The 16,621-nt window shown below is 43.7% G+C and overlaps 1 protein-coding gene across 2 annotated transcripts in view; it reads right to left on the bottom strand.

Annotated features, from left to right (window-relative positions):
• The window catches only part of TDRD9 (tudor domain containing 9), an 87,629-nt gene that overhangs the window by 12,018 nt on the left and 58,990 nt on the right, over positions 1-16,621 (bottom strand). For both annotated transcript variants that reach the window (XM_081191181.1, XM_081191182.1), the window contains exons 16-28: positions 15,633-15,792; positions 15,119-15,182; positions 14,455-14,518; positions 13,275-13,319; positions 11,593-11,646; positions 7,286-7,402; positions 6,614-6,721; positions 6,133-6,233; positions 5,223-5,396; positions 4,150-4,261; positions 2,745-2,957; positions 1,451-1,540; positions 1,007-1,267 (exon numbers count right to left, since the gene is read on the bottom strand). In XM_081191181.1, the coding sequence (XP_081047307.1) occupies positions 1,007-1,267; positions 1,451-1,540; positions 2,745-2,957; positions 4,150-4,261; positions 5,223-5,396; positions 6,133-6,233; positions 6,614-6,721; positions 7,286-7,402; positions 11,593-11,646; positions 13,275-13,319; positions 14,455-14,518; positions 15,119-15,182; positions 15,633-15,792 (1,563 nt within the window). The remainder of the gene's footprint in view (positions 1-1,006; positions 1,268-1,450; positions 1,541-2,744; positions 2,958-4,149; positions 4,262-5,222; positions 5,397-6,132; positions 6,234-6,613; positions 6,722-7,285; positions 7,403-11,592; positions 11,647-13,274; positions 13,320-14,454; positions 14,519-15,118; positions 15,183-15,632; positions 15,793-16,621) is intronic.

Consider the following 16,621-nt stretch of genomic DNA (forward strand, 5'->3'; position numbering starts at 1 on the left):
TCCAGAACTGAGGGCCTTCTGGCAGTTTCCTCATTGCGAGAAGTGAGGTTACAGGGAACCAGACAGAGGGCCTTCTTGGTAGTGGCGCCCTCCCTGTGGAACGCCCTCCCTTCAGATGTGAAGGAAATAAGCAGCTATCTTATCTTTAAAAGACATCTGAAGGCAGCCCTGTTTTTAATATTTAATGCTGTATTGTTTTTAACACTTGATTGGAAGCCGCCCAGAGTGGCTGGGGAAACTCAGCCAGCTGGGCGGGGTATAAATAATAAATTATTATTATTAAATGACTGGCAGAATCCGAGACCAGGGAGAAGAGTTGGTGGAAGAAGATTGGAGGAAATTTAAAACTTATTTACAGAAACACTGCAAAAATTTTGAATGCTGATGACGTTGAAATGAATTGAAGGGGTTCTAGCAACAAGGTAAAATGTAAGATGGGATTGATAATAGATAAACTAATTGGATATGAATTTGCTGAACCAATTTTAAAAAAGGGATACAAAAAAGGGAGACATGAGGAAGTCAGGAAAATAAGTTAACTAAAGATGAGAAATTAAAAAAGAGGGAGTTTTGTTTTTTCTTTATGTGTTTTTCTTTTTTTTCTTCTTTTTTGTGCTTAATGTTTGTATTTTTGTATTTTGACTTTGTATTTTTCTGTTTTTGTATTTTTTCTGAATTTTTTCACTGACAAAACTTAATAAAATATTAATAAAAAATATATAAATAAATTTATTATTATTATTATTATTATTATTATTATTATTATTATTATTATGGCTTGGTCTGAGGGACTGCTGGTGCTGAAGCGATGTCCCAGTTCTGCTCTCCAGCCTGAGCCCTGTGCAGAGCTGTCCAGGAAAACCGTTCCCCTGCGGCTCCACCGACATCAGAACTAACAGCACGACAGAGGTTAAGCCTGCAATGCCTTGCCTTCAATCCCCCCTGCTCTCACAGCTTCAAAAAACCCTAAAATGCCAAGACTTTGAGAAGGAACAAGAGAACGCACTTTGGATTCATAGGAGTCTTCCGCCAGTTCGGCATGGCCTTCCTGAATGAGTATATCACGGACGTTCACAATGTCCAAAAGCCCAGAGTACCGAAGCACATCAACAAGCAGGATGCTGTGCACAATCGAGAAGACCTTCACCAGCAGAGCACAGCCACTGACCAAGGAAGCAAAGCTCTGGCTTGCAGCGCGACTCCACTGCTCTCCACATACAAGGGACTGGGCAGAAGGCCGCATTCTGCGCAGCTTGAATTCCAGAGCCTACACCAAAACACAAACAAAAAACCCCGCCAAACATGAATATATGCACTTTTGGCCCTGGAAAAGTTTGAACTGATTAATAACAATAAGAATAGCAATAATAATAGTTATTTAACACACACACTCCTCCCTCCAAAACACGTAGCACGGTTCCGTGATTCTTAGAACAAAAAGGAACATTACCTGGAACGGAAGCTCTCGGAGATGGCTTGGAATCTCTCGCAAGCGTCCCAAAGCTACTTTTGATCTGTTGCCATAATCTACATAGAAAACCTGGATGGTAAAACAACAGTAATGAATAGAAGGACTGGCAATTATTTCCAAAGCACAGAAGAAAATTGGCTTACAAATTCAGAGGAGCCTCCTGGTGCAAAAATTAGGCCCGTTATTGCATCACGTGAAATTTTATGGCTAAGGCAGTCATTTCAGCCGGTGCCCCCTTTGCTTAAAATGACCATGGGGAAACTTGCAGCTGCAGCAGCAGCTGATCTAAGGGCAAAGTGATTTGTGTGCAACAATGAGGCTGGGCGCCATTTCTCCCCCACTATGAAACAATGGCAGGAATGTTTTGAAGTGGTCAGGGAGCACAGAGCAGAGGTGAGGTGCCAATATGCATATTGTGAGTACCCGGCACACCAGTGGCTCGCTGAACAAGTGCAGCTGTCACCAGGGCAGACAACGGACCGTGGAGAACAGCTTGGTGTGACAGCGTAACCTTTGTAGGCGAAAGATTCCAGGTTCAATCCCTAACTTCTCTAGGCAGACATAGGAAGCACTCATGCCTGAAACTCTGAAGACAGAATAATGGTCTAACTCCGTATGGCAAGGGCAGTCATCACGGTGCCCTCCATATCCCTGACCACCGGGCCATGATGGCTGGGGCTGATGGGAGTTGGAGTCCAACAACAACTGGACAGCCCCATGTTGACTACTGCAGCTTAAGGAAGCTTACTAGATTCCCAAGTCAAAATAAAAAAATTCCTTCCAGTAGCACCTTAAAGACCAACTAAGTTAGTTCTTCGTATGAGCTTTCGTGTGCATGCACACTTCTTCAGATACACTGAAACAGAAGTTGCCAGATCCTTCTATATAGTGAGAAGGTGGGGAGGGGTATTACTCAGAAGGGTGGTGGGAATGGGAGATTGGCAGATAGCTGAGATGAGCCTGTTGACGACTCTTAACGACTGTAATAGGTCTTACAGGAAAAGGCAAGGGGTGAGAAGGTGAGAAATGGCTTAGTCATGTATAATGGGATAAGAATCCAATGTCTTTGTTCAAACCAGGTCTCTCCATGGTTTTAAGTTTGGTAATGAGTTGCAATTCAGCAGCTTCTCTTTCCAGTCTCTCTCCCAGCATTTGCCAATCCTGCCCTTCCCCCATTTTCTAGAGCCCTCAGAGTTGATTCAGAGCTGTGTGTGCTGCTTCCTTGGGTTTGAATTAAACTGCAAACACAATCATGCTTTTAAAAAATATGTACCTCTGCATTCTCTCCGGATACATATAAGACTTGGGCTCTGTAGTATCTCTCGTCTTCCCACTCAGTAAAGGGTGCCAAGCACACCAAATCTGGATAGGGACGGACTAGCAGAGGGGTAAGCTGTAGCTGGTTGATCTCAGCAGACACGTTGTTGAGCACAGACATATTTTTCTCGTCAATTCTGTAACCCCAAAAGTGCCCAACTTCGACCACCTGAAGAGATGGAAGGGAATAGATAGATAGATAGATAGATAGATAGATAGGTATTGACTGTGTGGTCAAATTCTTACTTAATCATCCAGGATATCCAGTCAGCTGTGTTGCTACTCCCTTTGCAGAAACACGAAAGCCAGCAAAGAGGCAACAGTTAACTGCAGTTTCTCATTACGTGAGAAATGGGAAGCCACCATTAATGGCTTTTAAAGATAGGGGTGGGTGAAGAAATTTGGCTGAGTCCGCTTTTTAATGTAAACCTGCCAAGCAGCAGCAGCTGACAGGGCAGCGTTCCTTGCCAGGCTTTCCAACAACTGCACATGGCTGGCAAGGCAATGGGTAGCTTGGCACAGTGCGGGCACAGCTAATCCCATGCTCATGATGCCAAGCTTGCACTGAGCTCCCTGCTGCCTTGCCCATTCCATAACGATGAGCATAAAACAGCTCACAAAAAAATGTGTGTATTAGGACAGCTGCACACTGAAATGCTTTCATGAGCACTTACAGTTGCCAGCTGATGCAGAAATGAGGAGACCTCAACCAATGATTGCGGGGAATGAGAAGTGCAAAGAGGACATGGGAGTGGTTCTGGCAGCAATAATATGATCTAGACTCTGAATGAGTAATGACAAACCTAGACAGCATCTTAAAAAGTAGAGACATCACCTTGCCAACAAAGGTCCGTATAGTAAAAGCTATGGTTTTCCCAGTAGTGATGTATGGAAGTGAGAGCTGGACCATAAAGAAGGCTGATGGCCAAAGAATTGATGCTTTTGAATTATGGTGCTGGAGGAGACTCTTGAGAGTCCCATAGACTCCAAGAAGATCAAACCGATCCATTCTGAAGGAAATCAGCCCGGAGTGCTCACTGACTGGAAGGACAGATCCTGAAGCTGAGGCTCCAATACTTTGGCCACCTCATGGGAAGAGAAGACTCCCTGGAAAAGACCCTGATGTTGGGAAAGATGGAGGGCACAAGGAGAAGGGGACGACAGAGGACGAGATGGTTGGACAGTGATGTCGAAGCTACCAGCATGAGTTTGACCAAACTGCGGGAGGCAGTGGAAGACAGGAGTGCCTGGCGTGCTCTGGTCCATGGGGTCACGAAGAGTCAGACACGACTAAACGACTAAACAACAACAGTCTCTGAATGTGCACTAACTGCTGCAGTATAGTTTTATGACATTTGTACCTCTGTGACATTGATAGATAAATCAAGGCTGCTGATGGTCTGCAGTTTTTCCAAAGGACTACTGAACTTCTCCATGGGAGACACTGTGTGCTTCTGAAAGTCCACATTCACTCTAAAAAGAAATGCGAAGCACAAAGCAAACAGAACAGAAATCACTCATCGCTACCTCCTGCAGACTGCTCCCTCAATTAAAATGTTTATAGCAACTGGCCTAGCCAGAGCGGAAGACTACGACTCCCATCATCCCTCTCCACAGGTCATGCTGGTTGGATTGATGGGAGCTGTAGTCCAACAACATCTGCAGAGCCACAGGTTCCCCATCGCTGGTTTAAGTAACCAGCAAACCTGAAACGATCTCTTCTCCTCTCATGGGCAAGGCCTCAACGTAACAAAAGGACATGCTCCCCTCGAGCAAAACACCTGGCTTTTTAAGGCTGGAGCATCTACTGGAGTTGAACAAAGATGATGCTTTTTAAATACATTGAAAATGTTGTTCATACACATGGCCAATCACATAATAATAATAATGCCTCTGTTCCATTTTCAGAGCTAACCGTGACGCAGTGTGACATCTAGGCTGATTTTAAATGTCAACCATGGTTTGTTCTAAACCAGAGCTTGAAACCGAGTTTGAAACAGCTGGTTTGCAAAGCCTGGCTAGGTTAGCATTACCAGCTGCAATCACAACTTGCGGAAATTTGCAAGTGCTACGTTTACATAGACGTGAATGATTATGCATCTTTCATTTTCATAGGTTTCTCTTCAATATTTTGTAAATCTAAATTTTAAAAAGCTAATATTTTTAAAAAAGAAAGAGCACGTTCTAGAAAATGTAAACCACTCTCCCCTACTTCCAGAACAACCTGCTCTTTTCTTTATTGTTCAGATTTCGGGATTATGTTTGTTTTGTCTCACAAAGTTTCCAAACCCAAAGAATGAGCAGAATTCACACCGTGCAGTGCGGCTTCAACTCACTGCTCCCGTTCCTGTTTATTTGCCGACAGAATAAATTTATGCAAAAAAGGCGCATGAGAATTTGCATTAATTTGAAAACTAATGAATCGGCGTCATACTGTGAACCCCGCGCCAGCATGTTTGGTCCTCCATCCATTTTCCCTTCAATCTCCTCTGGGGAATGTATATTCAGCTCCAATGGAGTCCGCAGCTGTGACATCTTAAGGGCCATATACACGGCAGAAAGTGTTTTAAAGCATTCGGTTGGATTCCGGGAAAATTCTACAAAGGCTCTACAGGGAGAAAATGCAAAGTAAAAATAAAGTATGTTCTGCAGGTTAGAACGAAGAAAATACTAAGATGGTAGGGCGTGTTGAATTTTTCAACGTTCAAATTCCAAAAATGAAGGCTGCCAGAAAGTTGTAACGTGACTTAGAGATTCAAAAGGTATTTTGGAAAAAATAATATAATTTAGTTTTGCTTGGCAAGTAAAATGTGTGTAAAATCGTACAGAAATCATTCAGAATAACTGCCAAGTACTTTCAGTTATATATGACAGGCACACAAACCCAGAACACTTCAAACCCTTATGACTGCGAAGATACCTTTGAAAACGTGTAGGCAATCTTTTTACGCTAGGTATTTATATACAGCCCTTTTGAAATATTTATCCCAGGGTAGCAATATTAAAAATGCACAAAAGGGAAAACGTTCTGCCCTGCCCATGATTAGCAAAACCAGAATAAATTATAGTTATAGGAAGGTAGCCGTGTTGGTCTGCCGTAGCCGAAACAAAATAAATAAAATAAAATATAAAATAAAAAAATTCCTTCCAGTAGCACCTTGGAGACCAACTAAGTTAGTTATTGGTATGAGCTTTCGTATCTGAAGAAGTGGGCATGCACACAAAAGCTCATACCAATAACTAACTTAGTTGGTCTCCAAGGTGCTACTGGAAGGAAATTTTTTTCTTTTCTTTTTTGTTTCGAGAATGAATTATGCCCATGTTAAAAATGGAAGTTCCCTTACTTGGTCCCATGATAGGAAATGGATTTCACTTGGCCACACTGTCTGAACAGGGACTGCAGCTGCTTATGGTAGAGGAAGCCGTACGGGGGAATGTTCTTCAACTGTTAAGGAAAATGTATGCCTTCAGATAGATCAAAAACAACAATGGTGTGTGATATATATACAGTGGTGCCCCGCAAGACGAATGCCTCGCAAGACGAAAAACTCGCTAGACGAAAGGGTTTTTTGGTTTTGCGTTGCTTCGCTAGACGAATTTCCCTATGGGCTTGCTTCGCAAGACAAAAACGTCTTGCACTTTTTTCTTAAAACATCACAAGACGAAAAGACTCGCGGAACAAATTATTTTCGTGTTGCGAGGCACCACTGTATATAAATATTATATATGAGAAATGTGATTATTAAAACAACAGTATCGGGGAAGAGGGACAGGACACTTCAACATGGCTTCACAAGGCAGAGTCAAAACTTAGTTTAGCTGTACCATTATAGTTGTTTTGGGATCTTTGCCCGACATCTCCCGGACAGCGATTTCTTCATCATGTTCCGCCAAAGTAAAATAATTCGGATAAAAAGCCCCAGCCATTACAACCTAAGGAAGAAGGAAAAGTTAACTGCCTCAGGAGAGGTGGCAGTTCTCCTGCAGTAAGCCATTCGTCACACTGCAATGACACGTGAGCCAAACTCTCTGGTTTCGTGGGGCTTGCAAATGTGTTTGTAGTTGCATAAATGCAATTTGAAGTAAGAGTAAAAGAGGTTCCACTTTGGAACCAAGCATTTATTTTTAAGTCTCACAGATTTTCATTGGGACTCAGGTGTGTGGGGCTGACTGACTGACTCCAGCTACAAAAGCTGAAGCTGCTGAAGAGTCCTGGAAGGCCTAATGCCTGCCTTGCAGGCATTTTTCCAATTGGCCTGACTGACTCCAGCTGCAAAAGCTGAGGCCGCTAAACAGAATCTTGGGCTGGGGTGCTTTGGAAGGGTTTGTTGGCGGAGGGTTGTTGCTGGTGGATTTTTGTATATTCTCGATTTTGTTGTGATTTATGTGGAAATGGTTGAGTTTTGTTGTGCAATTTTTAAAAAAAGTTTTATTTGACGTATGTATATTACGTATGTATATCTAGAAAAACATCTCTCATACATCCTGACATCTCACCTGCAAAATGAATCGCTGCTTATACACATGGTCCTGATCCATAGCAGGGGGGTGAGGGTTGACCTCCATGTTGAACACACCCATTCTCTTTTTCAGCTCCTCATACAACTCAGCCACCTAAAAAAATTACATCTGAATATTAAGCACAATACATCCCAAGACCATCAAAAGGAAATTTCATTAACGCAAAACATCTCCCTCTCTTCTGCACCCTGCAAAAACAAACCAACCCACACCTCACTATTTTATTTTTAAAAAAATATTTATAAACAGCTCACAGAAAATGCAAGTATAAAATATACGCCAAACGTAATACAATGACTGTAACAGCACAACACTAGAAGAGGATTTCTTATCTATTTATGCCATAGGCACCAAGGGCCTAGGCCAAAAGCTAAATTAATATTGGTAGGGGGAAAAACATTGTAGTTTATCTCCACATCCTAAAAACAGAGTTCCGGTCAGCCACAACCCAATTTAAAGGCCATTCCCGCCACCTTGACCAGTTTGCCATTTTTCTTTCTCAATTGGTACTCTGTGGCTTCCAAACATGCTGTCCCTCACTGGACCCCAAAGTGTTTTTGGGATGGGGGTGGACCTTAAGGATTTTTTAAAACATTATGTTTTTGCTTCTACAAGCCTTAGGGTTTCCCCAAACATGCCGATACCTCTCTCACTTCTCAGTGGCCTTATTTTTCTGGCACCATTTTTATTGGCTTTCACCATTTGAGTTTGCTGTAAGATGGAAGGATAGCAGCATCGTATGAACGAGGGAATCCTAGAAGCTGAAGGAGGGAGAAGCCCTTTGCTAGGAACCTATGTCCTTAATAGGATGGCACCAAAAGGGCCCACGACTATTGAGGCCCTGTTTGCGGGCCGTGAGCTTCTCAAGGGAGGAACTGAACCGGAATTAGCCTCTTGCCTTAAGCAGCAACAGTTGCAACAGCTTCATACAGCTTTTATTTTGAGCTTCACGTCAGTGTCACACTTGCCAGCAGCAACACAACTCCTCTCTCAGCCGCCATGTTTATTACCTGTCCCAGAAAAATGCCGCACCCAATAATAATAATAATTTATTTGTACCCCGCCCATCTGGCTGGGTTTCCCCAGCCACTCTGGGCGGCTTCCACAGAAACCAAAAATACATTAAAATGTCACACATTAAAAACTTCCCTGAACAGGGCTGCCTTAAGATGTCTTCTGAATGTCAGGTAGTTGTTTATCGCTTTGACATCTGGTGGGAGGGCATTCCACAGGGCGGGCGCCACTACCGAGAAGGCCCTCTGCCTGGTTCCCTGTAGCTTTGCTTCTCGCAATGAGGGAACCGCCAGAAGTCCCTCGGAGCTGGACCTCAGTGTCCAGGCTGAACGGTGGGGGTGGAGACGCTCCTTCAGGTATACTGGGCCGAGGCCGTTTAGGTCTTTAAAGGTCAACACCAACACTATGAATCGTGCTCGGAAAATAACATCTTGTTATTAAAGTCATCTTGGTGTTAAAAACAGTGCCTTTCCCACCAACAGGAGAGTTGCGTTACTGCTGCTGCCAGCATGGGGAGCAGTGAAATTAGTTTAAAATATCTTTTTACAAATGATTTGCAATTTTGGAGTAGCACGTTGGTCTAAAAACTGCGGCAGGCCAAGACACAAAACTGCTTTGCCACAAGAACAATTCATCCTGAGAGGGTACGCTCCGAGTCCCACATTAAACGCTGCGACTTTTCTCTGCAAAGCTGCACTGAGAAGTTCCACTGTGTTCCTGTGTGTTGAATCAAAGGGCTTGTTTGCTTGGAGCAATGTTCCCAATTAAACTCGGAGCGGAGGAAAGGCATGTCCCTGCCAATGAAGGTTCCCCATTATTTACTCTTTCAGGGTGCAACCCGTTACGTTCAAGCGGGGATAAACAACTTCCGTTAAGTGCGGGGTAACCTTAGTAACCAAGCACCGCGATTCAAGCACACTCATTAGCGGCCTTTGTCCGTTGTTTGCAGCAGGAAATCTGAACAGCTTTTGCTAAAATAAAAAAATTCCTTCCAGTAGCACCTTGAAGACCAACTAAGTTAGTTCTTGGTATGAGCTTTTGTGTGCATGCACACGAAAGCTCATACCAAGAACTAACTTAGTTGGTCTTCAAGGTGCTACTGAAAGCTTTTGCTAAGTTACGCATTGGCATATGTGGACCTACATGAAACGAACTTCATCCAATTATGCTTTTTTAAAAGCAGAAGACTGTGAGGAGCAGGGAATAGCAGGGCAGGAAATGTTATAGCTGGCTTAGTTTTTGTTTTGTTTTGTTTTTAAAAAAGGTGAAGGTACTCACCACAAAGTTGTTACAGGAAGTGCCATACTTTTAACATTTGGGGGTGGGAAACGTGCCAGTGGTGCATACCCTTAAGTACTTCCAGGGGGGGAAAGCACTGAAATTAAACTTTCCATTACATTATCTTCCTTACTGAAAATGCCCTCGCCTGTTGAGGGGGCCTGGTAGGAATTTTTTCACTTGGCAAATTGGCACTGTCCATTTGGTTTTCTCCTACCTCGTAGCAATCGTCACAACTTTTGTAAGGTTTGGTGGTTGGGCATTGGTAAAGCCTGGTTTGGGGGAGGGGAGGTGTGGCCATCACCCGCCTCTCCATTTTAAAGGGTATTCCATTAAAGCAGCAGTTCTCAACCTGTGAGTCCCCAGATGTTGTTGGACTACAACTCCCATCACCCCTAGCTAGCAAGGCCAGAGCTCAGGGATGATAGGAGTTGTAGTCCAACAACACCTGGGGACCCACAGGTTAAGAACAGCTGCATTAAAGGGATCAGGGGTGTGGATCTTTCTCCGAAGCCCAGGTAGGGCTAGGGCCATGCCACGACCCCATTGGGGACCCTGGGAGAGCTTTAGTTGATGTACATCAGCAGGGCTCCCCCTATTGGTGGTTGACCCTTACTAGACTCCCAGCATGGCATGTAGGAGTCAGATATAGTAAGTTCAATTCTAATGCCTAAAGCCAGTGATGGCCAAACTTGGCCCTCCAGCTGTTTTTGGACTACAACTCCCATCACCCCTAGCTAGCAGGACCAGTGGTCAGGGATGATGGGAATTGTAGTCCAAAAACAGCTGGAGGGACAAGTTTGGCCATCACTGGCCTACGCCACTACCACTCACATTCTGTAACCAATGAAGCTGTGGCCTAAATTTGCCCATTTAAGCTAAAATACTGTGTCCTGGTGTTATTCTTCAACATAAGGGGGAGGCCTCGGGGTCTTGACACGCAGCAACAACAACCAATAAAATTTATATACCACCCTTCATCCAAAGATCTCAGTGCAGTTCGCAAGATAAAAATGCAACATGAAAGCACAAATAGTTAGAACAACAACAAAAAATAGTGTTGGGCTAGGACTGGGGAGACTCTTGGGTCCAAGTGATGGCTCTCTCAGCACAACCTACCTCAAAGGGTTGTTGGAAAGATAAAACGAGGAAAAGTGGGGTTAGCTGTGTGTGAAACCTTGAGCTCCCTCTGGAGGAAAGCCGAGGTATAAATGTAATGGTGAGACAAATAAAAAAAAATGAAGCAAAAAAGCTGACCAGGAGGTGGTTATCATGGGAACCCCATAGTCTGGTCTCACTTTGGAATTGTAAAATGTGATGTTTGTCTGAGGGGAGCTGCTTAAGAGCTCCTGGCATTGAAATGAGTAAGCGGGGTGCTTGTATGGTTTTCATGTGGATTATGTACGAAGGAACTTACACACACAAAGAACGGCTAAGGGAGCTGGGCATGTTTAGGCTGGAGAAGAGGAGGTTAAGGGGTGATATGATAGCCATGTTCAAATATATAAAAGGATGTCACATAGAGGAGGAAGAAAGGTTGTTTTCTGCTGCTCCAGAGAAGCGGACAGGGAGCAATGGATCCAAACTACAAGAAAGAAGATTCCACCTAAACATTAGGAAGAGCTTCCTGACAGTAAGAGCTGTTCGACAGTGGAATTTGCTGCCAAGGAGTGTGGTGGAGTCTCCTTCTTTGGAGGTCTTTAAGCAGAGGCTTGACAACCATATGTCAGGAGTGCTCTGATGGTGTTTCCTGCTTGGCAGGGGGTTGGACTCGATGGCCCTTGTGGTCTCTTCCAACTCTATGATTCTATGATTCTACATGCACAGATACAGCTGTTGGGCTCATGTCTTGCTTGTGGGCTTCCTGCAGGCATCTGATCAGCCAGATTGTTGGGCTAGATGGACCTTTGGTCTGATCCAGCAGGCCTCTTCTTGCCCAGGTACTTTGTATTATTGGGGAAAAGAAAACAAAGACGCACAATCCAACTCACCTCTCTAATTCTCTTAATGTGAATGTAGTTGGAACGACCCCAGTCGAGCTCATCCTGCGGGAGAAAGCCAGGAAGCTAAGAGGCTAAAAAGCATGCAAAACCACTTCGCTCTCCACCACCTTCAGCAAAAAGGTGGCAACTGGTGGGTAGTTAATTCCAGTCCAAGGGGGCCATGGAAAGTTTCTTCAACCCCTTACACCCATCTCTGCTCATAAAGCATCCCGTGGAGGTAATCTGAGATGGCTCAGTTGGTAGAGCATGAGACTCTTCATCTATGGGTTGTGGGTTCGAGGCCTGTGTTGGGCAAAAAAAGATTCCTTCCTTGCAGGGAGTTGGAGCCATGACCTCCAGGGTCCCTTGCAACTCCACTACTCCATGAGTCTATGAGCTCCCAAACTTCCAGGATCTTCCCGTTAGGGACGGGTGGATATGTCAATTTGTCCCTGCCTACTGAGATCAAGCAGGCATTTTCACTGTACTTTTTTTGGCCCCTGAACAAAAACCTATCCAGATGCTTAGAAAGTTGAGGCAATTTGAATCTGTTGCAGTATTTTAACAGTTGCAAGGTTGTGGATTTTTATTGACTTTGTTTTATCTTTTTGTGAACCACTTTGAGGTTCTTGGTATTCATTTTTATGAACTAAATAATAAATAGGAATTTTTGGTTTCTCGTTTTTCCAATCCTCCACATCGCCACATCCTTTTGATTTATTTTGATTTATTCCCTCCCCCAAGTCCTCATGCAAATTCATCAGCATTTTAGGACAAATCTCTCCTAATTATACACATGTTTGCTAAGCAATTTCTTCTGATATAATAATGCTTTTTCGTATGGAGGTAGCGGTGGCTCCTATATAATCGGGGAAAATGTATATGTTCAGTAGGGATGGAGTAGAAATTCGGTCCAGTTTCAGAAACGCATTTCAAAAGTGTGTGTTATTAGAAAGGCACACTAAAATGCTTTTGATGACTTTGGATGGCTTTATTTTATTTATTTTTAATGCAAACTGGTGTGGCTATATGGAGAAATAAGGAGAGCTGAGTTTTGGAAAATGAGAGGGGGGAGAGAGAAACCAGAATTGACAGATTTGGCCATGCCTGCTGTTCACCCAGGTGTTTGGAGGAATCTGATTGCTGTTGAACTGAATTTTCCATTACAACAGATATCACAAGTCAAAATGACATAACTGCAAAGGAAAAACAGAAGAGAGTGCAGAATGAATGCAGGAAGAAAACAATGTTACATCATAAACAACCTTCTTTAGAAAAGGCACAGAGAGCAAAAGAATGTACGAGGAAAATAATGTATTGTAAAGTCAAAGGATCAGTCTGGTGTTAGGATATAGCCATAAGGAGTATGATTGTTCAAGGTCTTAGCATAATTTCTGGTTGCTACAAGCTTTTTAAGGTGTTGTTTTATTTTAACTCTCTGTTACTTACATAGTGTTAGTGTTTTATTCATGTTCTTATCGGTTGTGTATGGCAATGGTTCTGGTTTTAAACTACTTCCTGGGACCCTGAATGTGGACCTAAAAGGTCAATAAAAAAAACCAACCACAGCTCTGAAAGCCAGGCCTGGTACTACTCGAAAGGAAAGGACGGAGATAAAGCTAAGTCTGGGTGCCCAGCAATTAAATAGTCCAGACTGATGTCTAAACACCTGAATGACAAGTGAAACTAACCTTAGGGTGTCTCAGTTTTCCTTTCTTCTTGCTTTCCTGCCATTCCTAAGCAAGAGGGGGGGGGAGGGAATAGGTTCAAACAAAAAACCAACACAACAATAATTTGGTAATTTGCACTTCAACACAGCCTGGACACAAAATACTCCACATGCACCAAGAGCGAGACCTGGGCTTTGTATACACCACACACATTAAGCCCCCAACTTCCCCAAAGGAATCCTGGATGCTGGGAATTCCCTAGGAAGAGGGACTGAGTGTTAACCCGCTCTGGGAATTGTAGTTCTGCGAGGGGAATTGAGGTGTGTGTCTCCTAACCACACTCAACATCTGGATCCATTTACAGTCTCCACGATTCTTTGGGGGGAGGAGCCATGCCTATTTGAAATGGCAGGTGGTAAATGGGTGGCGCTGTGGTCTAAACCACAGAGTCTAGGGCTTGCCGATCAGAAGGTTGGAGGTTCGAATCCCTGCAACGGGGTGAGCTCCTGTTGCTCGGTCTCTGCTCCTGTCAACCTAGCAGTTTGAAAGCACACCAGTGCAAGTAGATAAATAGGTACCACTCCGGCGGGAAGGTAAACGGCGTTTCCGTGTGCTGCTCTGGTTCACCAGAAGCGGCTTAGTCATGCTGGCCACATGACCCGGAAGCTGTACGCCGGCTCCCTCGGCCAATAAAGCGAGATGAGCGCCGCAACCCCAGAGTCGTCCGCGACTGGACCTAACGGTCAGGGGTCCCACCCAGCATGTTTTCCTCACTTACTGGGCTTTGGAAAAGGGACAGGATAGCTCTGAGAGCATCCCAGAGCCCTTGCACAACCTTCTCAAAGCCTGGAAAGCAAGGCGTTGCCTTCCGTACCCCAGCGTCTGGAAAGGAGGTGAGAGGGCTCTGGGAACATCCCAGAGGCCAGTAAGAAAGGCACCTACTCGCTTACTGGGAAGGGGCCTTCCTAGATTCCAGTAAGTAGCACTCTGCCGTATGGGGGGCGGGAAACCGTTCCAGAGGTTCCTGATTTCGCCTTTGTGTGTAGATCCCTGGAAGCAAGCCCCCCCCCAACTAAGTGGCGGTCCCACTGCACAGTGTAGAGATGGTACCAAAATGTTTGCTCCCCCCCCCCCAATGGTGACACCAGTTGTTAGTAGCAAATGGGAACATAATTTGCGGGTAGTGGGGGAAAACAGTTACCTTAAAGGCATCCAGAAGCGCAATACAGTCACTCTTGCTATTCCCAGAAAAATGCCGTTTATTCCTGTAAACAATTCACCGCAAACTGTTATAAAGTTAAAGAGCAGTCGTCACGTTTTACAATTTTACAACACCATTACTTTTACTCTGAAACACCAAAGGAACACCAGTATGCAAGTAGATGTTCTGATAAAATAAAGCAGCAGATTAAGTAATGTTCAGAAAGAAGATCCACTGCAACCAGACTTAGCTGAAAGGAAACTATGTTCAGGATTGCAACCTTGACTGCCAAGTTTTAAATGTTTTTCTTCAGCCAAAATGGAAAATAGGTGAAGACACAAAAGATGGCGGATCGAAATATAACTTTGGTGCGACTTCATCTGTTTTTGGGGCGTAACAGGTCCAAACACACCAATTTCCTAGCACACACACACACCCAGTTCATATAATAGACATTCTGTTCGCCTGCCCACCAAACTTCGAACAGCAGGGATTCATCCACCTCATGCAATACTAACATACATCATCTGAAAACAAAGCAAGTGTGCCGTTTTCTTCCAACTATTTTTTATGTATATGCAAGCTTATGTAGATTTCACTGGCTAACTGACCCACTGAAATTTTCTTTTTTAAAAAAATCAAATGACAGCCCATGGGAAAATACCTGTATCCATCAAGATGCTGCCTAAAAGGTATTACAAAGAAGTTGTTCAAAGAGAGGGCAGCAGCTGAAAGAAAGAGAAAGAAATGGGTTTAATTCTAAAAAGTGTACCCCACCTCTCCTTCACAAAAAGAGGTCTAGGATCCAAATTTTAATTCCACGTCATCCCTTACCACTGATCCTGCTAGTTAGGGATGATGGGAGTAATTATTATTATTATTATTATTATTATTATTATTATTATTATTAATTTATACCTCATCCATCTGGCTGGGTTTCCTCAGCCACTCTGGGCGGCTTCCAACAGAACACTAAAATACAATAACGAACACCAAAAACAGCTGGCGACCCAAGTTTAGGAAACCCTTCTGTAAGCTACCTTGCTTAAAATTTTTAAAAAGCACCATGATTTTTAAAGCACCATGAATATTGAGGTTGCCAGGAAAACCTTTAGTAACCTAGGTATGCAACTTCCAGCTTAAGGCATTAACTATACTTACTCTGTTGTCCAACTTACCTATTATAATGCATTCTTCCAGGCACCCAAAAACGTGGCCAAGAACCATTAGTTTGCCAAGGTGCTGGTTCACGGGTAGCTGTGCCAACACCCTGCCTAGGAAGGTCAGCTCACCATCGTAAGGGTTTTTTGCTTCTGAATGGACAGCAAGTGCTCCTATCTATACCAAAACGCAAGCAAAGATAGATGTTAATGGGAAACTGATTTGCCAACAGTCACGAAGCTCAAGGCTAAAATTAAGAATCCCCCAAAATATATATTCCAAACCTGCAAATACTTATTAATGTCAGGCCTGCGCTATTGTATCCGTCCAAACCCACATACAACTGATCAACTAAGAGGGAACATGACCTCTTCCAGGGCATGTTGGCCTCGTCTTCTGATAACTTCAATACTTATTGAGTGCTTCATCCATTTTGCAATGGTGTGGTGCATGTGGTTGTGTTCCTCCCTGAGGTCTCAGAGTGGCATACGGCGTACTTTTTTTAAAAAGAACCACCATTACTGTGATCTTTTTATGTGAACCGCCCTGAGACCTCTGGGTATAGGGCGGTATATAAATTCAATAAATTAATAACAATAACAACAACAACAACAAGCATTAGTTTTAAAAATCTAAAAGATAATGCAACAATACTGTAAAATTCAGTAACAGTCAGAAACAAAAATTTTCCGTCAGAAGAAAATAAAAGCGCTCTGCTCACCATGTTCTTCTTCCTTATGCCTGCTTTTGCAGTTGTCAATGTTAAAAACAATACAGTGGTACCTCGGTTTACGAACTTAGTCCGTTCCGGAAGTCCGTTCTTAAACCGAAACCATTCTTAAACTGAGGTGTGCTTTCCCTAATAAGGCCTCCCACCGCTGGTGCCCTTCCACCATTTGGATTCCGTTCATAGACCGAGGTAAAGTTTGCAAACCGGGACACTACTTCTGGTTTTGTGGAGTTCGTAAACCGAATCGTTCGTAAACAGGGCTGTTCTTAAACCAAG

This window comes from Podarcis bocagei, assembly GCF_964188305.1.
Source record: "Podarcis bocagei genome assembly, chromosome: 1".
NCBI lineage: Eukaryota > Metazoa > Chordata > Lepidosauria > Squamata > Lacertidae > Podarcis > Podarcis bocagei.